The sequence below is a fragment of the Lepeophtheirus salmonis genome, chromosome 7, assembly GCF_016086655.4.
Source record: "Lepeophtheirus salmonis chromosome 7, UVic_Lsal_1.4, whole genome shotgun sequence".
NCBI classification, from domain to species: Eukaryota; Metazoa; Arthropoda; class Copepoda; order Siphonostomatoida; family Caligidae; genus Lepeophtheirus; species Lepeophtheirus salmonis.
Window position 1 is genome coordinate 12167323 of NC_052137.2, and position 24431 is coordinate 12191753.

Below are 24431 nucleotides of genomic sequence, written 5' to 3' on the forward strand. Positions count from 1 at the left end.
ACGGCTTTGTAATGACTTTCGTGATCTTTCTTTCATGAGAATAGCAGATGTACATATTTCAACACATCACATGTGAATTTCCCTTTTAAAGCCAACTGTGAATATTCAGAGTAGCAATAGTGCTTGTAAAATATATATAAAGTTATGTAGTGTATATGTTGTATATTAATATTTAGTTTATGGCAATGTTTATATTGTACTGAGTCGACAAACACTTATTCCTATATACCAATCAGCGGGACACTTCAAATATGTTGAGTCACTCATAAGAAGCAACATGCCAATAATTAATCTATTCAGGATTAATATCAATTTTAGATAGTTCCTATTCTCAAGATGCACCAAATTTACTTGTTATGATAATTAACCCCAAAATAATAATGGAACTGATATTTACTTCAATTGATTAAATATAGGTTTATTTCTATTTTCATATAATAAAAATCTTTTTTTTAAATAATATAGTTTGTTAGCAGAATGAATAATAATGGCAACAGTAGGCAAAGGTCTTAAAAGACGATGAAAACAATATCACAGACGAATATTGAATTTGAATCAAAAGATTGAAATCAAAAAATAAATGACATCTTTTAAAAAGGACGCCAAAATCCTTCTGTTTTGATGACGGGTACTGGTGATTCTGGAGGAGGAGTCATGGATCCAGAACTGAAATAACCAGATTCTGAGGGGGATACGGATGAAGAATGAGATGATGAAGCAGTGTTGACAGATAGAGGTTGAGTGAGTTGATTCCCTAGGTGTGACATGAGATCTCTTGCAAAGTGTACGTTGACTCCGGGAACGGAAGAGAGGTATTGGCCTACGTGATTGGCACAAGTGGTATAACCAGCGAAATAACGATCCGGAGAATTCTTTTTATCTCTAATTTGTCTGAGATGTTTCACTGTCATTTCGAGGACGTCCGCCTTTTCAAGTTTGTTGATGGATTCACCTCCTTCGGATTGAAGGGTGTCGATCAAAATGTCTTTAATTTCATCCAGGCACTTATTGATCCGAGCACGTCGCTTCCTTTCGAGAAGGGGCTTCATGACCTTTCTGTATTGATGAGTCTTGGACATGTAGGGTGAAGTTTCAGTAAACATAGGTGCTGACATTTTGAAAGCTCTTTTAAAGTAGATATTTGAGTTGTGCTCAAATGAATGGTTTAAACGAAAATGATAACTTCTGAAGGAGGAGTCTCTCAATTTATAGATTCTTCCTCCATAGATCCAGCACGCTCCCTCTTCACCTATGTGCGCAGGTCAAAAAAACAACAGGAGTTTTCCCCTCTCTCTCTCTCCATTCCTTCTGAAACCGTGAGAACACAATTCGAAAGACTATCACACATATACATTAACACAAATATCTACATGAAGATGAAGTAGTGGTAGCACCTGCGGTTTCCCCCCACGTGCCGCCATTTTTTGATAATTAAGAATCCCAGAGGTTAAATTACTGGCTTGTTTTGTTTTGTTTTGTTTGTATGTATTTAGTAGTTTTCTAAGTCATCAATAACACTACATTTGACTTTTCAAGATTATCTTTCAGGTTGTTCACGACAAAAGAAAAAGAAGATCCTCTCTGAGGTACGTATATACATACATGGTAAGTAATATCAAAAGGAAATTGCAAGAGAGCAAAAAGGTCAGCCTCCCAAAAGAATTTTCACAACACCCATAATATTCACCTCCTGAACCCCTACGTTGAACTAAACATGAAATTTGATCTCGGGAAATGAGTAATCCCGAGGGCAAATATTAATATGAAGAAGAACAAAGAAAACATCAATTAATCTCTAATTTCGATTCTCTATATGGAGTGTAGGTCATAATGGAGACGCTGATCTTCTGAGTACAATTAAAGTGACATATTTCTTTTATTGAATATAAATTTCATCCAATTCTTTGATACAAACTGAAAAATACTGATTAATTAGCTTTGTCAGTTGGTAAGAGAGTGAAACATTGCATCAGTTCATAGATGAAAATAATATGATAATAGTAGCTTTTCTTAGTTACTACTTCAATAGGTGTTTTTATTTTCCAAAGCTGTTATCATTATTATTAAATAGTGAACACATAAAGTAATCATTGGTGCATGAAAGACGAAAAGTAACACAGGTGGGGATTTGTTGTGGAGTTACAATTGTAAGTCCTTGTTGGACTCGGAGTTGAACTGGTGATTGCCATTGGAGTAATTCCTGACTATATTATTTCTATGCAGGCAGAGTGGGATTTGTGCTTATTATTTTTCTTCATCTCATTTGCTCGCAGCAAATCTAGTCAGAACGTCATGACAGCTATGCTACTCTTCTAAACATTCATCGAATTCTCAGGGTGACCACATTCATTTTCGCTTTTTTTTGACATACTGGCACTATGTCGACTATATGGAACACACTCACAGTAGTGTATCTTTTTATAACACATCTACATATTTTACAAGAATATCAAAATGGTAATTGTGGTAACAAATTCTTGCTCTCTGACTTTATTGACCTCCCGGCCCTCCTTCAGCACGCAGAGAGAACAAGCAACGACATTCCTTTCCTTTTATGATAGGTAGGTTCCATTTCCTTTTGCTCTCTGAGGAAACACAAGGCACTAATTAATATCGACCCTTACCATTAAACTGTGTGAAACATGCAATAAAAAATGTGACGAAACTTCTACAACCTTTCATAAATGAGGCTCAAATATTTACATTCCATACACGTATTTGTTGCCGCTCAATTTGTGAGAAATATGAGCAGGTGTAATAATGATCTAAACTATTTTTACATTTCCATGTCCCTAACTATATACGGGAAAAGAATGTCTCAGTATAATTATGGACGTAGTAAAGGCTCTTATCACTACTCATTACTTGAGTAGTAGGTAGTTTTATCATTGAAAAATGTTATGAAAATCCCCCTCAATATTTTTACTCTTTATTTGATTTAAAAGACTGAGTGTCAGTCATAGAAAGAGTAAATATTTGATTTCTAAAAAATAATCATTTTGTTTTGCATTATGAATATCTACATAAGATGTAATTTTTCCTTATCGTTTCTTTTTATTTGTTATTAAAATAAAAGACTTCATTGGCTTCTTAAACTTTTTATACATAAAACTTCTCTTTATTCAAAATTTATTTAACACGTTTCAATTTAATTGATTAAAAAAAAGGATATACGCCGAACGGAAAGTGTTTTTCAATCTGTAAATAAGTATCCCATATAATCATCTATTATTACGACAAAAAATTTAATGGCTCATTAAGTGTTGAGATCAATCATATTTGTGGTACGTCAGCATAAAACAATCATCATATACAAATGAAGTAAACAATATTTCATTAGTATATTTTGAGTCATTTATACGCTTTGTATTAAAACTTGTGTGATGATTTAAGCTATACAAGAATTTTATCTATAATTAAAAACCTCTTTTTGATTTATGAGACTTAATTTGGTCTAGATTGGCTACTTAAGTGCAATTAGCTTCTCACCCAAAGGATTAATAAGAATATAAATTTAATTTCGAAGCATAAAAATATAATCCACACTCAAATTTGAGAACAATCATTCCGGCTTGCTTTTGTGTTGTTTGACCTAATCTTCTTCTGTTATAAATTTTTTTTTAGAGAGTTACTGTCTATTAAGTAAGAATACATTCAAACTTTACCTGTTATTATGCATGAAATCATTAGCCTTAAATAAGGAAACTCATAAACTTTGTTTAAATCTCAACTTTGAAGCTAATATCCAACAACAAACACCTGAAAGATTGTTACAACTGATGATCCCATCTTGTAAGCAAACACTGTTGTTATATTCTTGTGTAACTGAATAGCAAATCCGAGTTGATTTCTTATAAATCCATTGAACTATACAATGACAAATCCCCTTTGAAGATATCTTTATTCCTTTTGTAAAGGTAATGTAAAAATACTAGTGTTGGCTTTTGGTCTGAAAATCTATGATCGGTCTGAAACCCTTATAATTTTTAGTAAACCTAATTTATTCTGGCCTTTAACGAAATTCAGTCATAACAAAAAATTTGGTCTGGATCGATCTCCTTTAAAATTGAGTCTATACCGATTCATAGATAAACTAATGAGAACGTCTTGTGAGTTTCAAAATTGTGATCATCGGCACAATAACGTCATACAATGTTTAATATGTTGCATAAATTGTACAACTTATAAATAAGGTGGGATGGGGAAAAAATTTGTCTATAGATTGAGACAAAAAAAAAATCGGTCCACCATTAGCAAAAGACAACTTAATTTGAATATGGTCAGGATCGGTATATCGTTCCAAATTGCTCTAGAAAAAAACACTTAAGACCGAACCGGGGAAAAATTATATCTCGGACAGAGTCTCAACACTAACGTATACTCATATACAGTGTACACATTTGGCATGAATGAGAGGATTCATGATGGAGAACACTTTACTCATACACGCATATATTTTAATGACATAGAATGAATCGTTAAATACTTTTAGAAAAAAGGAAAGAAACTAAGGGTCATATAGGTTGAAGGTCATACGAAAATTACTGGGTCATTATTTACAACTGATTCTGGTATTTATTCATTTTGAACTTTTTTTTTGTTTCCTTTTTACAACGGATTTTCTGTGTTGTATATTGAAGAATCTGTAGTCTAGTGGTTACAGTGCAATGATGGCAGGACCAGGAGGGCCATTGTCAGGGATATGATTATTGGCTAAATCATGATGAGTATGAATTTAAAAACAAGGATATGTTGGTAATAGACAAAATACGAATCCTCTTATTAATTATCCCTCCTTCAAAATTATATCGTATCCACGAGCAAGGAGGACTATAGTTTATAGTGATTTTGTGTCAGGAGAAATGTAGTCCCTCAAAGTTATCATATTTTTGATGATAGACACTCAGGTGTGTTTTTATATATATTCACATCCCTTGCCATTGTCTAGCTGTGTGATTATGGTACCATCAATAAAATACCCAATTTGTATAAAAAAGGGCCCTTCACTATGATTTGGTTTTGAGGGTATTTATCCTACCCTCCCCCTTGATTAGACAAATAGAGAAACTGCACAGGGTACATTTTTTAAATTAAAATATCATTTTTCAAATAATTGGCTTCTTCTAAAAATAAAAATAAAAATATTAGAAATGACTTCCCTAAAAAAAAGTTTAACAAACAATTATGCTTACTAATAGATCCATTAAAAAAAATAAACATAAATTCCACCTCGATATTTTATTTTCTTGAAAAAAGAAAGAAAAGGGCCCTGATGTTTATTTTACCCTAGGCCCCACTCAAGTTAAAATCTGCCCTGGTCAGTACTCATCAACTTCATCACTTAGAACATGTAGTGAGTCTTTGGCATGGAAGTAAAAAATAACTTTTTGTTCAGAGAATGCGACGATACTTAGTGGTATAACCAGTCCATGTATATAAATATATAATTTAAGAAAAACCACATTTGTTCCCCGATTCAGGTGCACAACTCTTAAAAAACAGACAGACGCCTAACAAAGTTACATCTATATAAGAAAAGTATGTTCGAGTGAAGCATCTCATTCATTAAAAAAATAATCTTTTCTTGACGTTCCAATGGTTATGGGTATGTGTCAGAGAGGGAGGTAGAGACACAACATGTATTTCTTAAGCTTCTTATTCAGGGCTTAGTGTCATTTTACGTCTTTATGTCGACTCAAAAAATTTATATTAGGTTTCATGTCTGTGCAGTGCACTCAATCTTGTTAGTTTCTTGTAAAAATACAAACAACCTCTTCTTCACCTGTTGATGAGGTCTTGACACACTCACCTTAATAATGAAAAGACTCTTTTTCATTTTGATGTTTATCAAAACCATTCCATGGTTGAAGTCAAGAGGACTTCATTTCCGCTTTTCCCATGAACTTTATGAGAGGTCCTCCTCAACGGCCACCCACTTATTTTTTTCTTCTTATTCTTCTTCTGATTCTTATTCAACGGTTTTAAGTATAATATTTTGTGATGATGAGGAAGATCGTCGTCCTTGAAGTACAAATCTAATAGGGTTTCAAAAGGAAGAAAGTTAATATTAAAGCTTTCAAAGTTGATGCAAGTGACGGCCATTGTTCAATTTGAATAAGAAGTCTAATGAAGCTAAAGCGATGTTTTCTTGACTTATGTACATATCTAGTTACCTGATTCTGAATGAATCAAAAGTGAGGGTTCCCCCTTTTCAGTTTCACATCATTTTAATCAAGATTAAAAACATCGATTATACCTATATATTAGTGTTGTAACTCAATCCAAGATAGATTTTTTTTTTCAGTTTGGTTTTCCGTCCAGTATAATTTAGGCCGATATTTTGGTCCAAACCGTAATTGTACGACTGAAATTCCTTTTAAATTATCGAAGGATTTTTTTCCGGTCTCCATCAGTGCATCGATGCTCTCTTTCCTGAGTTATGAGTTACACAAATATCTAATTATTGTAACACATTTAACTTCATATAACGTTATTGTGCCGATGATGACAATTTTGGAATATAACTTTCTTTCGTCCATAAGATCAGTCTAGACCTAATTTTTCTTTGAGACCGGTTCAGACTCAACTTCTTTAAACGACTGAATTAGTTCGTTCATCTAAAAATCCTAAAAGGTAAGGCTAGTTGATATATTAATTTATGTCTTTTTTAATGATAATTAATTGTCGCATCATAAAGTTCAGATGCCCTTAGTCATATTACTCGTAAATGCTTAATAAATGCATTGTTATTAATCAATCTTTGTTAATTTTTATGTGAATAAATATTAGGATATATAATTAGGCCTAAGCTAAGAATATGAGCAAATTATTCTTCTGCATGAAAAATACTACTAAAAAGTTACTAAACTAATTCACTTGGTGAACTGAGGTACTTTATGCTTAGGATTTACAGCCCTATTTCTTTTCTTTAATATAAAAAGCTGAACCTTGGCTAGTTGTTACATCATTATTTTGAAGACGGCACTTTAAAATGTGGGGCGTTTGTTAAGGACCGATAAAAGGAATGGGGCAGATTTTAAGTCCATGCAGAAGGACCGAGTCACCCCTAATCAAGGGTAAGGTGTTTTTTTTTTTTTCACTTTTCAAGTTTCACATCATATTAATCAAGATTTAAAAAATCGTTTATACCTATGTATATATTATTTTATTCAGCACCTGCTTGTCTCAAATCAAAGGAAAAACCCCAAAATAATCTCTATTATCATAAATGAGAGACCGTGAGAAGTAATCTTCCTTCTTTTTCTCACTTTAACGATTAGTAACACGAGAGAGGGAGAAAAACCTTTGCTACCTACAACTGATTACTAACAAAGGTTCTACTACTATTCTCATCCAACTAATTGAGCAGGTACGGCCGTCCCATCTAATAATACAAATTATACACTAAGGGAGAGCTGTATCTTGAAATAAAATAAGGAATCAAACCACAGAATGATAACACTAAGTATGATTTTGTGTATATAAATTCTTACATGTGGTCACATTTGATAAAATTGAAGTTGTTTTTTTAGCCAACCTTTCCTATAATCGTTAAGGAAGGGACGTCTCTATTGCAGATTTACATTAAGTACAGACTTTGCTTATACCATGTGTTCATTAACTCCTTGTTACTTCCCTGGGAGTGCTTATCCACACCTCAGTGACGGAAAATTAGGCTTCAAATTCATGATTTATTTCTTGTATATTTTTTTGTAGCCGTCTGGCCACATTTAATAAAATTTAAGTTGACATATATACCATGATCTTGAAAAGTTAAATAAAGGTTTTGGGGGAAAACCATGTGCTTACTTAAAGGGAAGGAGATGGCAAGGTCCTAAAAAACCAATTATATCCTTATTATGGAGAATGCTGGGGAGACATACATGACGTCAAAAGAAACTGTGGATAAAAAAATTTAAAGAAAGACTCATTTTTAATTTTAGAAATAATTTTTTGCTTTCTAAAAAAAATATTTAGAAGGAGTCTTTTAGAATAAGTTTAGTAAAAACGTAAAACGTCATTGGATGAATCTACTAAAAAGAGGGTTAAAATAGCCATGCTATTTATTAGATAAATCTTTTTGTTAGTGATAGAAAAAGCTAGGGGCTCTAGGATGGTGAAACAAAAGAACTATGGAAGTCCACACAGGGCGAGGGGTGAAAAAAGAGAACCATTTGGTTTATGAATGACCCCATATTTATTTTAGTCATTGTAATGAAAAGGATCATTTAATTGCATTAAATTTAAAAACCCACATCAAATTCAAATTATTTAATCCATTAAATAATAATACAATGTTCAATTTAATATTCACGTATATTTATTTATAGATATTTCTTTTTTTATAAATTATTTTGTTAACAGAATGAACAATAATGGCAACAGTAAAAATTATATCTTGGAAGACGATGAAAACAACAGTATCACAGACGAATATTGAATTTGAATCAAAAGATTGAAATCAAAAAATAAATGACATCTTTTAAAAAGGACGCCAAAATCCTTCTGTTTTGATGACGGGTACTGGTGATTCTGGAGGAGGAGTCATGGATCCAGAACTGAAATAACCAGATTCTGAGGGGGATACGGATGAAGAGTGAGATGATGAAGCAGTGTTTACAGATAGAGGTTGAGTGAGTTGATTCCCTAGGTGTGACATGAGATCTCTTGCAAAGTGTACGTTGACTCCGGGAACAGAAGAGAGGTATTGGCCTACGTGATTGGCACAAGTGGTATAACCAGCGAAATAACGATCCGGAGAATTCTTTTTATCTCTAATTTGTCTGAGATGTTTCACTGTCATTTCGAGGACGTCCGCCTTTTCAAGTTTGTTGATGGATTCACCTCCTTCGGATTGAAGGGTGTCAATCAAAATGTCTTTTATTTCATCCAGGCACTTATTGATCCGAGCACGTCGCTTCCTTTCGAGAAGAGGCTTCATGACCTTTCTGTATTGATGAGTCTTGGACATGTAGGGTGAAGTTTCAGTAAACATAGGTGCTGACATTTTGATGGCACTTAAGAGAGAGAAAACTTATGAAAATATATATAATCGCCGTCTTTTGGGTTTGACGCTCTAGTTAGAAATGGTTGTAGAGAAAAGGAGAGCTAGCATATATATAATATTACATGTACAATCATATACTGTATGTAAAGAGAATGACTCCCCGCGCACACGCGCTTCCTTCACCTATGTAAGCAGACCATATAAATAACAATATTTTTCCTTTATCGTTCCTCTGAAACCGTGGGAACTCATTTAAAATTACTATCACATAGGGTTTAAGTAGCACCTGCCACAAGCACGAGCGGGTATTTTTTCATTGGATAATGAAAAATTTCATTTTTTTTCCATCTGCAATAAGAAGTGGCTTTGATTTTATTGAAAAAAAAATCCCGCTTTGTTGCTTAGGACATGCTTGAAGCTTTAATATGACTGTTAATACGTTTTTGTAATTCATTACCGGCTTGCTTCATATTTATGTACTATATTCCTAGTTAGGGATGTGAAAACTGTCGAAATCATTTATTTAAAAACCAGTATAAGTTGGTTCCCTGCAAAATATTAGTTCTCTAAATAAATAATAATTTCTCCCTCAAGTTTAAAAAAAAGTAGGAATATGATTAAAATTTATACTAGGTAGTAATTGTGGCGACACTTTTTTTGTCCGAATGAACGTTAAATATTACTCCATAGGCCTCGATGAATTCACCCATTCAAATGAATTAGCAAGGTAAATTAACCGGAAGGGAAGAAATATTTGTAAATTACATTAGACAAAATAGGATAATGTGACGTCATCTGTAGTGTCGTAAAATCCATATCAATACGAACATAAATCAAGTTAACAGGCGTGTTTCGTTATTTGTTGTAAAACTTTATTTCTCCCTATTATGAACCTCCAAACGTATTAGCAAGCAAGAATCCCTAGCGCTTTTTACATTTACACTCGCGACACGGCGTTACCTCACTTACACAAAAATATACACTGTCATTTGTTTGTAGCTGTCGATACTTCTGCTTCTTTTCTCATAATTAGTGTTCTAAACGTGGATTGGTTGAATTATAATTAATTCTTTTAATGCTGTGAACAACTGCTGTGAATTATAGTTTTATAGTTGGGAAAAATTGGCAAACTATCAACTGATTTTGGGTGTTTTTCTTTTTTTTCGGGAAAAAGATTGTGTTATACAATAAAGGTAATTCCGCGATCAGAATTGAGATAATCTTTAATAATAATAAAAAAAATCAATTTTAATGTCTCAATTAAATTGTGATAATAATTAATATTTTCGGTGTTAAAATCCCATAATAAATAATGAAAATAATATATTTTTAAATAATTCAGAGCAAATGATTGTGGATTAAAAATGTATCCATGTTCTTCTTAATTGGAAATATCTCATTAAAAATTATAAATGAATGTTTATATGTATTAGTACTCATTTGACAGATTAGCGATGTTTGATATATTCTAATTAACTAACAATGAGTATTACATTAATTTAAATTAATTGAATAGATGGAAATTTTATCTATATTTGACTCTACTACGTACATGTAATCATAAGTGCCACAAAACCTTGTCTGTATTTTCAAGTGGGGCCAAGTTATATCATTGTTTTGGGGGTCTACATTATTATTATTATTTTTTGAGGAGGGGTGGGTGGGAGATGAGGGTATTTTCTTACTTTTTGAAAATTTTGACATAAAGTATATTTTTTTTTATAAATGCTAAATTTGACAAATCACTTTTTTTTAAATTTTAGACTTAATTTTTTTATCATATTCTAAATTTGTACGAATTACCCAAACAAAAACTTTTTGAAACAATGTATAACAAAAAAGGATGATGGTTCCTTATGGATCCAACTTATAATGCCAATACCTATATTGGGTGAATTTATTAGATCTGACCAATTTAGATTAATAACTCAAATTAACTCAATTATATTCAAATTCATACTGCTACTGAAATAGACCCTATTGAACCAAATACAACTTTTTTAAATGAACCCCGTATTGTTTACGCCTAAAATGAGTTCCTATTGCGTTGAAACAATTGAAATCTCAAGTTGTTATTCCGTCTCAAATAGAACCCTTCAATAATGGCGGTCTTCTAACATTTAAATTAAATTTCATTTTCTCAGGAAAATATTGATTAAATATCAAATAAACACATATTTGGAATTAACATAACATTTTGCATAAAATAAAGTAATTTTTTTGTAGATTAATGATTTTTTTCTGATTTAAAAGTTGGTCTAATCTATAAAAAGGATTAAAATACTCAAATAATTCAAATTGAGCATTCGCGAAAACAAGATTTAATACAAAAAAACTCATTGCAAAGTGTGTCAAGTAGTATTACAATTGAATACTTGTTGCATTTGTTCCCTTTGTACTGAGTGTTAAAATATCTTAAATTTCTCTTGACTGAGTAAGTATTGAATTTTGATAAAATTGCAATATCTGATAAGAAATGGATCAATAATCCAAATGATATGAGTTTGAGGAAAACAAAGAAAAACTGACTGCATTATTACAGAAGTAATGCTTCTTAAAAAGCCAATTTTTAACCCTAAAAAATAGTTCTTATCCAATATCTTAAAATTATTTATTTTTTTACAATAATTTGCATGATACATATTATACAATTGTGATGTAAAATTTATGGCTGTGCGTTTGTTTTTCGAGAAAAAAGACTGGCAACTTGTCTCATTATTTAATTACAAGTCCCAAAAGAGGTTTATTGTTTAGATATATTTTAATGCTCTTCCAATCAATGAATTATAGCCATATTTAAAATATGCCTATAATTCATTGTACAACTATGTGTTTAAAGAATGTTTGTAGTAAAAATGACTAAATTACGAATAACGTCTCTTTCATAGAATCAAGAAAAACAACTCAAAACCAATTTGCGATATGTTCTATATACTATATTTAGGCATATTTTTTATTTGATATGCCCTCCTTAAGCAATATCAGCATCGACATGACGGGAAACAGATTGTCAGAGCTTGATGATGAACCCTGTATACATGGGTACCATTCTGTCATGATGGCAGCTCGGGGTGAATCCTAATTTGGATGAGAGAAGCGGCAGAATCCTCCTAACTGGAAATTCCGGGGGTTGAGTTCAGGGCTGGAGGGGGCCACATGGAGGTATGCCAGAAGTTACAGCCAAGAAGAATTGGTTCTTCTTGGCTGTAACACCTTGCAATACCATTTCCATCCTTAATGGACTTTTTAAGGCTGTAAGCAGTCCGTATGGAAGTACCAGATCTCTGCATCCTTCTGAGCACTGACACAGGTGTGGAGAATATCACACACACGTGTTGCCTTGGACACGTAACAAAAACAAAACTTTTAACAAAATTATATGTCTTATTTAGTTTTTTGAAAAACTGAGTCCAGTCTATGTTCCAGTATGTGAGAATATATCCAAATTAAATATCCTAAAACTGTAAATTTAAAAAAAATTAAAATAGTCAAGTCCAGAAATCACTGACCACATACCCTGCTACATTTCGGGTAAAGAGTCAATTTTATAATTGGCGAGGTTTATCAATCAGAAAACATGGTTTCATAATTAAATCTGATTGGTACGAATTTGAATTAAAGAAAATAAATAATGAGTCAATAACAATTTTTTTACAGATTTGTTGCAGCAGTGGTAGATAAAAAAAATAAAAATATGGTTAGTTATACTCTTAAGTTGATCAAATAACTCCAATCAATGTTGGGTACTCCCACTTGTACGCTAATATTAGGACGGAAGATTTACGAAATTTAATTATTTATCATAAATGTTTATCACTGGATCTGGGTAAAACTGCCGTAACTTGTTTAAAAAAATCAATGATGGCTTTTTAAATCAAAAATTGCTCCTTTTGCAATTTGAATCTATCAATGAGATTTGTTACTTCGGCGAGAAAAAAGATCCATATCGAAAAAATATTTCTTTTACTCCATCTAAAAGACTATATCTTTTTGTATAATCGTCGAAAGATTGTTTAACATTGCATTACTTTTAAGTTCATTGACCTATATTACAAAATATACACTATCTTCCATTATGAAATCAACACTCATAAAACAATTCCAAATTTTGTCACGAACAAACATTTGATTACAATTAAACTGCAATGTTTTATAAATAATATATATTTGTCTTTTGATACATTGATGATCATTTCATTCAATATGATCAATTTCAGGCTTGATTACGGACTCTAACCTTCCCCTAATTGACCCAAACAACTTTTTAATGTGGTACTGAGTCAACTAGACCCAGATTTGTTTGTGAAGTACCTTATCAAGCTTTTTGATAGACGACCTTTCTGTCCAAAACCACTGGCGGCCTTGCTTTCATGACGTTGAGGAAATATTGTGATATGGCGAGCCTTTTTTCGATTCTACGGTCATTGATCAATTTGTTTTCTTTATAGGCCATGATTTAGCTCCAAGATATATTTTTATAATAACCATGTCCCTAGCCATCCCTCTGATCATACGGTGAAGATTTCGTAATCTTTGGTAGTCTTCACGAAAGCTTTTGTACAATATCCTGCTGATATCCATGGGATATTTCCCGTGGGATGACATTTCAAACAAGAGTTTTCTTTTCGCTTCCATTTTGGCCATGTTGTTGATTGAAAAAAATATTTATGTACAAACAAAATAAACCACTATGTAGTACATATACACGTAGTTTCATCAATAACAAAATCTTAGTCCATTTATTAAATTATTTTACTTTGAAATATCTATTGTTTTAAATTTAAAACAATATTAAGCAATCTAAAATTATTTTCTGACTAATTTCAAATATATAGCCATAGAACAACATCCTCATTAACTAGTTATGAATCATAGTAAACAGGCAATTTTGACTTCAATAAAAGTAATTATTTTAATTACACTACATAAAATATATAATTTTGTTACACTGAAAGGTCGTTGAATTCTATGTATGTAAATATCTTTACCATTACAAACAATAGTCGTCAAAAGGATTTACAAATTTTTTCTTAAAAATCAAACAAACAAAAAAGTTTGAATAGAAACTATTGACCATAAAAACCATCAAATAATGAGATCCAAAAATGCAGCTACTACTATTCTTAAAACTTTTGCTACTCCGTTCTTTTTCATAATCTATTTCTGGACACAAAAGATTTAAATAATACTTGTATAGTTTCTTCTCCATTTTGAAATAGGGTTTTATGACGTGGAATTTCATTGAAATCTCCTCATTGATGAAAAAGCAAATCCTTTTTATTATTGATTTCATAACATAACAGAAGAATAAATAAATAGTTATTCAAGAATAACTATTTTTAAAACAGCTCTCTTTTTCCTGGAGGAATAATGGAAATGAGAACGATGAACCTCTTCATATTTGACTTTTTATGATATATTCCCATTCTCTAAATTCAAATTCCTCTAAAATTCTTAGTTAATTTAGACGATTAACTAGGAATATTAGTTACTTTGATTTTGGACTTGACATTCTTATACACGTTTAAAAAAACGCTACAAAATTCGAAATATTATGTCCTTGTTCCGTTTTAGCTTCCCAGTTCTCCCTCTCCCATTACTATAGCCTTGAAAGTGGTACCAAATGAAAGCAAATAATATATTTTTTGAACATAGCAGTATTACCTCTGAAAATGTTAACTAATTTGCAACGTTTTGTCACAAAAAAACTGCAAACTAGGTAGACATAGCCAAAATCCAATTTATTGACATAATTTTTTAGTAGTGAAGACCTTGGAAAACGGGAATAACAACAGTATAATTATATTTGATGAAATATGTCTATTTGAAGTGATCTAATGGCATGAGCGACTGCATAATTTTTTTGAGAAGGGGGCGGACAATTTAGACATAATGTTTTTGTTTTTATATATGCCAAATTGAAAAAATAACTTTGTTTATAGAACAAACTTTTATGAAAATTTTTATTATTAAAATTGGAAATTTTTCTGTATCGAAACTTTGAATTTCACATTTTATAGACTGAAACATAATTATATATATATTTATTTTAGGGGGGGACTACAGACTCTCTAATGTAATGTACTCCCTGCGAACGACCCAGAAGGCTACTAGATAGGAGTATGACTATAACAACTTACGTCTACACAAGTAGTCTTGGGAGTAGGGAAAAAATATTCCTCAGAAAAAAGTGTACATATATGATGATATTAATATCTTGCTCCATTAACAATAAAAAAAAATAATGGAGAACTTCGTTACATCCCCTTGTTTTAAGCCCCATTCAAAATACGTTTTTTTTTAATTAGGAGGTTTATCTACAAAGGTTAATTACTATCTCTTTTTTCTTTCTTGTCTGTTCATAACACATGTTATAATTTTTGAACTTGATTTTTGAACTTCTTTTTTTTCTGTGGATAACTAATTATTATCCGCTTTATTCTTTTTTACTTTTTCTATGAGAGCCCTATAATTTTTGCTACGCAAATTACCCAAAATTTGTGTCCATTCCTTTAAGATATACCGATTCTCTATCTATCCACTGTCATCATTATGTAAGATAATTAAGGGTTATATTTTGAACTAATATTTAGAGAATATATACTAACTAATAGTTACATTTAAAGAACTTCCTTTGATCTGATTTAACTCTTTTTCCAGTTATTTAATGACCCTCAATCACATTGCTTATTTACAAATATATTTATACATAAATTCATGTCAGAGGGGATTCGCCGTAAACATTTTCGCTTTGGATAATAATGAAGTAAATATTAATTATAAAAGATCCACTATATTATTTTCTTTCTATAATATTGTAATATAAGATGTATTCAATCAAGGAAAATGAGGAAGTTATATAAGAAATAGGGATTTAGCCCCAAAATTTGGATAAAATGAAGGCTATTTTTTTATACATATAATCAGCTTTAAAGATCCCATGATAATTGTACGTGGATGCGTAAGTAAAGGATCGATAACAAGCAAATATACTTTCAACAGTAGCTGAATAAATACTCGACTTCATTTTATCGAAATTTTGGGGTAAATTAAAAAAAAAACTAAAAACATTCTATATTATGATATTTATTGAAGGAATGGATTGTTCTATATTTTCACTCCCAATTACCAACAACAACAAAAAGTATAACTGTTAAAGCCATTAATGAATAGGTCTCCACATAAGAAAATAAAATATGATTTATGTAATCTAAAGGACTTTGGGATCAAAATTTCCTTTTAATAAAATGAAATTCCAATATCGGTTTTACCAATTCCAATATCGGTTTAAAATATAAGTTTGTGTCAGAAACCCGATATTTTTTTTCTAGATTTTTCTAAAAATTAAATAAAAGTATAAAAAATAATTATTAGTTTTATTATCAATAAACAATTAAGTAATAATGCTATTCATCGGCAGTAAATGTCGAAAAACCAACAAACGTCCCTATTACTTGGTATGCCTTTTCTGATAGTGAGTTGTTGATTAGGGGAATAGTTGTTTAAGTATTTTTTTTAGATCAATTCCTCATCTAAAATATTTATTACATTCTAAGTACTCTGTCGTTGCAGTTTTTTTTTGTATAATTAAAAGGAAATATGCCAGCATTCTCCAAAAATTAGGATTTATCGAAACTTTGGAGTCGTTGTGTTACATTTAAATATTTATTGATCATGTAGAAATTGTGTAGTAATTATTTTTTTTAAAAAGAAAATCATTTTTATACATTAGGAACACTATTTCTCAAAAAAGAAAAGAAAAAAAAAGGGTTTTTTTTCCACTCAAAATTGCCTCGTATATAAATATGTAGAAATTTCTGCATCTGGATCTTGTCACACCACTATTATCTTACTTTAAATGTACTTCACACGGGTATCTAAATAAATTAAATTCATGTTATATACAACTGAGAGTTAGAATAACAAATGTACCTATTTGATATAATATACAACTATACAAAGAGGAGTGTCTAAAAAAACTCTCAAAATTATTGATTAATTGCCGAAATCGTACAACCTCTGACTTTGTTGATCATGTGTTTTGTCAAAGACTAATGAATTTCCTTGTATGTATGTATGTAAAATCAAAGAGATTTCCTAAATTTGAAAGCTAATGAACTAATTAAGGCAAGTTGGGGGAAGGGGCTTCTTTAAGTAATTAATCATTACTTATCAAAAGATTATTTACAATGTGCAAGTATTCATGGCTCGGTACATGTCAAAGATAATTAATCATGAAAGGGATCATAAATAAAGTGTTTATTGAAATTGTGGAACTCCTAAAAACATTATTATTTTATTTTCATTGATACCTATGAAACGAAACAGATTTTATGTGATCCAAATAAAATTTAGTGTCTTTGTAGAGTTAAAAAAAAAAAATTACATATCGTGGGGTCAGAACCAATACGTGGTAATTTATGAAATCTTGATTGTGTTTTATGGATATAATTTTTTTATCTGCAATTTTTGTTTCAAGTTAACTGAGACTTCCAAAAGCAATATTTATGTATGTTGCTGTATTAACTATGAGAGACATTTAACTTGTTACAAAATATTGGTCTAAGAATTCGAAAGGAAAATGTCGTTCTTAGTATAAATTGGCTTTGATTATATTGTTTGTTTACATGACTGTTGAATGCACACATTGGTAAATTGAAGCCCTAAATTAGTAAATTTATTGCGTGTTTGTAGCTTAACTGTACATTTGAAAATATACAGGAATCTCGAATAGCCGGGAATGAGTAAAATAGACAAATAGAGCTGGTTAAAACAAGTAATTTATAGTCAGTTATTAATATAAAATTGTTAAGATGTCTCAAATTGAGTAATTAACTTTGGATTTATTAACATTCTTGGGGATTAATTAAAGAATCAAAAAGATGATAAACAGATTATTTGATTAAATTCACAACAATTAAAATGAGTATTTTTTCTTTAGATATGATTTGAAACATTGGATTAAAACTTTTGAGATACTTTTGAAATATCGTACCGATTGTAATTGATTTATATTGAATATCATATAATAAAGGACCGAAAATTTATGTGGAGAAATAATTTTTATACACATATCACCCTTCTCATATTTTCTTTTCTTATGAGGAGGCCTTTTCATTAATGACTTTAGCAGTGAATTGTCTAGTAAATATTTCATTATTTAAAAATGATTAACTAATAGTGTTCCGATGACAATTCGTGATCATAATAAAGTATAAATCGATTTGATGGAAAGAAGCCTTAATTGGAAAATTTGTATCGAAAATTGTTTGATGGTAAAAGGTGAGTTAAAAATTATCAAAATGTATTAAATATGTAACTTTTAAAAGTGGTCAACTACAAAAATGTTGAAGTGTCGTTTAACCTAATGGAAAAACTTTTTTGTAATTAATTTAGAAAGCACATACATTTATACGAGCAAGATCATGTTTAGCATTATTATTTTTTAATAACTTTTACTGACAGGAGACATATACCAGGATCAAGAATGTTTTTTTTATGAATATTAAAACTAATATAATTTTTCTATTTGAACATAAATCATTTTGTGATGAAAACCATGGCCAATATTTTGGTTTAAAAATAGCATAAAATAAATTATATAATAGATCGATATAGCAACCTAATATATATAAAAATATCAATTTTTATTATAACTAAGCTTTAAGTGTCTGAGTTCTATTGTAGGACATGTATTTGGTTGAATAGGCCGACTGGTCTTACACTGAGGAGTATTATGTCGAGACCAATTTCTATTTTCATTTATGCTTCACAATTTCATTTAGAGATCGACATATTTTTGGTGGATTCTCACATTTGGAATTTTTACATATATTGATATCCACCGATAAACAAAGTTTATTCAGCGGGATTTTTAAATTTGATTAGAATATACATAAATGTTTTTAGACTCTTAAACACACAATCTGTTTTTGTGAAATCGGTAAAGGGGCGTACATTAAATTCTTTATCGATGATGTTTTCGTTTTTTTCATCTCTTTGTCGGCCACAGGAAACGGCAACTTTATCAAAAGCTTAAAATAAGTGGCTAACAAATGATGTCATTTTCAAAATTGACCCGAAAAAAAAGTTTTCGAAATATTAAAAATCCAAGTTGAAAATTTCATAATGTCACCCTACTATTATTCGAACTGTCAGGCAGACTGGACAAAGTCTAAAATGTTTCCTTTAACTGATTGTTTACCATAGTTTTGAAGAGTATGTGGAGTTTATGAAATTTAATTTTAATTTTCTACCCTGCTCTGCCACATGCTCAAAATTCGCCTAAAAAATGTATTAGAAATTACTGCAAGCCATTTTTTGAGGCATTATGTATTCATGTTGTTTTTTATAACATGAATTGATAGAATTAATATTAATTAATTAATCTACTCACAAATTTTGAAAATAATTGGATTAGAAATGAGTGAGTTCTTGATGTTGGGGTGAGAGTCTGGGTCAAATTTCGGAGTCTTTTTTTTTAGGAAAATATATTTAATTTTACTAACTTTATACACCCATATCTCTGGAAGTCATAGTAGAGTTGATTTCAAATTGTCATTATTTTCATATCTAATTAGTATCTGTTAAACAAATTGAAATTTTTGGACCTTTGGCGTGAAATGACCATAAAGAAATAATCATTTTTGAAAAAACAAAACTATATTAAACTTTTAAAAGATTGCTTATTAATCTAAAACAGTTATTTCTTATCAATACTCTATATTGACTTACAGTGACAATTTTTTAAGTAGGATTGTGAAATTTACATTTACAAGGACCCTGCACAACCTTTAAACATGAATATATATCACTCAAACCTTATATTTCTTCATTTTTTATCAAGAGAAACGTTTTTAGTCTATGTTTGTATGACATTTCGGAAGAAAGGACCAGTGTAATCATGGATTACTAAACATTTGAATCGACAATATGCAGAAAACCTCCATATTCTCTCCATTTAAATATATAATAAAATAAATTAATTACAACTCTTCTATTTAATTGAAAAGGAGAGTACCTTTTATTTTGAATATTACCTTAAATGTTATAAAGTGATTTATCATGATCGCAGAGATGAAGACTGTAAAAAAACAACATGCAAAAAACTCTTATTTGTGTAATTGAAGATAGAAATGAAACTGTGAATCGTCAATTAAAAGATTTCATTCATTAAAATTATTAACCAATTGTGCTTTGATGGCAATTCGTGATCATAATCAAGTATAAATCGATTTGATGGAAAAAACTCAAATTCGAATATCCAATTTCATTGCATTCCTTTCAGATATATAATTTTATCTCAAATGTCCTATATTATATGTACTAAATAATTTATTTTAACAGTAATGGAAGAAAAGTTTTTATGAAAAACGGATAAGATTTTATAAGACTATACATATATGCCATGTGTTCTTAAATGGTTAGTTTCTTTATAGCTATGAATATTTTTACTTGTAATTGTAGCGTCTCTTGATGAACTTATTATAATCTCTAGAAAAACTGATGAGACGAACAGATAATCTTTATTTATAGTTTAGTCAAAGTGTAAAAATTTGTTTTTCGGACTGAACTTCATAAATGTTTTTCATTCCTGCAAAATTTATAATCACGAATGTAGAATAGACATTTATCTATATTTTATTTCTACTTGAATCTGTAGTATTATTCTTAAGAAATATAAACTCAAATTAAGGACGAAAAGTCTAAGTGTAATTAGTACATCCTTTTTCTAATTGAATGTAACAAGTTATTCATTATTATTTTCAATGCAAACACAGAAGACATTTTGAAGTGTGGTGGATATTTTTTCCTTTTAAATTGATGTCAATGATATGTTTTGAGACAGTGATGGTTGCCTTTAAGAGAAACGAAATATGGCACTTGTATGAAGTTATATAAATACATTTTTTTGAAATGCGAATTCTATTAGTTTTATAAACTTTGATAGTGTGCCTTTTCTCTCCTAATTTGGATAACAACTTACTAGGAAAAATAGTAGACTTATATTTAATTTATTTATGTATATAATATTTTGTGTACAAGTTGAGAAGTCTTTACAAGTTGCAATTTTTTTGTCTTAAAATGCATGTTTTAATTGATACTTTTATTTCATTTTGATCAATTAAAATTACATTATTATTATATGTTTTTATGAGTAATATAACTGTGAGCATTTAAACTTTAATATGTGCCACATAATACTTATATTTTAGTCAAAATTACAGCATTAATATATCGATCATCCATAAAATATTAAATTATTGCATGATCCTCATCTCAAGTATTGTAAATCCTTCATTTACATTTTTCATCTCATTTTTGAGTTACAACTTGTACACAACATATACATATAATGTAGTTTTTTTTTATTGAGAAATTAAGTCAATCTTTGTAGTTGATTTCAATATTTAATGAGTATTAAAATAGCCAATTATTTCTAGAGGTGGGTTTTTAGCGCCTGTATCAGTTCGGGGCAAGTACACTTGTATATTTATCGATAAGAAATGAATATAATATTTTACCTATTAGAACATTAGTAGAAAGGAACGGTCACATCAATGGAATATAAATATACTTAAAAACAAATTATTTTATATTCTTTAAATAATCGAATCAAAACAGAATGGGGGTATTAGAGAGGTTGGATGATTTTAAAAGTGAATAGTATATCCAAACTATCTACATCTGTGTACGATATTTATTTTCGTATATTTATATACAATTTTCTTTAATCAATGGGAAGGATCTCTGCGACCCATCTACCAGATTAAAAATACGGAAATATGTAGATTATACCTTCAGTATAAAGCATTTTTCTGTCTATATTGGATATTTCCTTATTAGTGTGGCTCTTATTGTCTACATAGAATTGTAACTTTTGAGCGACATTCAAAGTTGACCGTCTTTGGTTCTTAAACTTTGACTAAGATTGTAATTTTCTTAACATTTGCAGACGTTATTATTTTTAAACACAAATGAAACGCAGAACAAATAAGGGTTTGTTTTGAAGATAAACTACTTTGTAATACAATAAATACTATATCATTTAATTGGTGTTAAAAAAATTGAATATTCAAACTACAAAAACTATTAAAACTAGTAACGTTATTGCCCGAGTATCAGTATAAAATTAATTTAAGTTTACATACAAAGTTGGTATTGTAACTTTTTTATTTATTGGCTAGTATTTCAATATAGTTAAAAACATGACGAAGTGAGACCCACAAGTAATTAATTATTAAAGTCAAAAATATATTTACCTCCTAAATTTTATGATGAAGAGAACAAAATAGAAGGTTGAGACAAGTAACAGTAAAACGTTGATTTTGAAGGGCCACCCTAACCCACATACATTTATTATTGCTGGCCAAAGTACATTGTACATATTATGTAGAAGAGATGCATCAAACAGAGAAGATGACATTAGGGAAATATGCTTTAAAAGTAATTAATTGTATCCATGTATAAAGTATGTAGTTAAAATAAATTCCTTAGAAATATAGGGATGAAAAAAAAAAGTAAAATGGAATCAACAATTATTATTTGTCTATCCAATATCCTTTAGACACAACACATGTCATGCCTCTCTGTCTTCTTTGTAACCTCTTCTGTAACATTCTTTGTTATAAAATTGAAAAAAATGCTTGTGCCAGGTGCGTCCTTTATTGTATATGTATACTATACTCACAGGAAGGTAGAAGAACACAGAAGCCCTGGAAAGAGAATAGATTATAATTATTATTTGAGTTACAGGTGGCTTTTGACTCAAAATTCCAGAATGGTTGTATACTTGTTGTCAATCAAAATATTTTAAATTCCTAAATGAATTGAACTAATTTTTTAAATATTTCATAAAAAATGTAAATTACAAGCCATGTTGGGTTTTTTTTATCATCATAATAACTAATGACGATCTGGAGCCTTGCAGTACATTTCTCGTCATTTCCAAATATATGCATATCGATATACTATTTATTTGGGGTCCACTCCACATTCCTGGTGTTTCTTTTCCTTCAAGGATTAATAATGTATAAAAAAAGTAGGCTTTTTAAAAATTATATAGACTGTATATATATATAGCTAATACATTTTTCCTTAGCGTTTTTTTCTTTCTAATTTATTTATTTATAAGGTGGTTGTCATGAGTTCGGTTCAAGCTAACTGTTGAAGGGCCCTCGTAATGAAATTAATCTATTATTAAATTAATAAACACTTAATTTATCCCTTATTATGACCAAACTGAATATATATCCCGTTTACACAAAAACAAGCTAGAATGAAATTTATTTACATATCTAAACGATTTTGTCTGTTCATCAATTGTATGAGTCAACACCATAGAAATGGTAACTATGTCATTTGAAATACTTGAGATATTTACAACATAATAAAACAATTCAAAAAAACTCTTTTCATAAAAAAAAGAAAAAAGTTTCTACTACGGTGACCAAATCATATTAATTGACAATGTGAACTACTGGAGGAATGGGCATTTTTTTGTTCAACATGAATAACATTTTTTGAAAAAAATAAATAATATATATATCCTTAGTCTTTTTCAAACAGAAAAAGTAGCCATTTTTCATTCTTCCTGTCCTATTCATTACTATTACATATTTAAGGTGAACATAATGAGAATAACTTTGAATAATACATGTTCAAATACTCTTTCTTTTTAACAAAAAAACATTTAGAATTACAGGGGTACAAAACAAACTTCTGTTTCTTTCAATCGTTTATTATTATGAGTATTCTTCATTGCACTTCAAAAAAACAACAAAAAACCCAACTCAATGGCATTCCACAAGAGATCCAAAGAGGATGAATGGACAACAGGAGCAACAACAACAAGAAAAAAACCATAATCTTCTTCCTTCATTCCGTATTGTCTATGATTGGTATTCTTTTTGTTGAGCATTAACATATATACGTACACATTAGCAAAACACCTCCCACACAGTGAGAAATATATTACTATTATAAAATATTTATAGGTAGCAGCTATCAGATTCATTATTCTTTAAATATCCTGTGGTCTGAACTTAAATGTTGTAAGTAAAATAATGGACTTTATTGAAGAAATATAAGATTACCAACCAATAGTAGTTATTCTATAATAACGGGAAATATAATTTCTGTGCAAATGCATAAAATTGAAAATAGATTTGAAGTAATCCCATCACTGCGTTGTTTTGCTCAACAGAAAATTGTACCAAGTGTGGCCTACAACAATTTACCTCTGAACTATATAAATCTTTAACTTTTAACGTATTATCTAAAAGAATAGTGCTACTTATCTTAGGAGGGACATTTCCGTATTTGTCAATCATTGGAAGAGTTCAGGCACATTTTTGTAGAAGGCCAAATCAACTTTGGCATCTTACGGGCTACAGCTTGCATTAAACCTATTGCCTGGAACAGT

General features: G+C 30.0%; 2 protein-coding genes across 2 annotated transcripts; both read right to left on the bottom strand.

Moving 5' to 3' along the window:
- Positions 1 to 392: 392 nt before the first annotated feature.
- LOC121121847 (enhancer of split mbeta protein-like) lies at positions 393 to 1179 on the bottom strand. The gene has a single exon (XM_040716844.2). The coding sequence runs from the start codon at positions 1113 to 1115 to the stop codon at positions 591 to 593; it is 525 nt and encodes a 174-aa protein (XP_040572778.1). The 5' UTR covers positions 1116 to 1179; the 3' UTR covers positions 393 to 590.
- A 7118-nt stretch (positions 1180 to 8297) lies between these two features.
- Positions 8298 to 9986, bottom strand: LOC121121846 (enhancer of split mbeta protein). The gene has a single exon (XM_040716843.2). It carries the CDS (start codon positions 9005 to 9007, stop codon positions 8483 to 8485), a length of 525 nt encoding a protein of 174 aa, XP_040572777.1. The 5' UTR covers positions 9008 to 9986; the 3' UTR covers positions 8298 to 8482.
- Between the last annotated feature and the right edge of the window lie 14445 nt (positions 9987 to 24431).

Coding starts and splice junctions, on each gene's coding strand:
- LOC121121846 (XM_040716843.2), bottom strand. CDS start 9,007: ATGTCAGCACCTATGTTTACTGAAACTTCACCCTACATGTCCAAGACT.
- LOC121121847 (XM_040716844.2), bottom strand. CDS start 1,115: ATGTCAGCACCTATGTTTACTGAAACTTCACCCTACATGTCCAAGACT.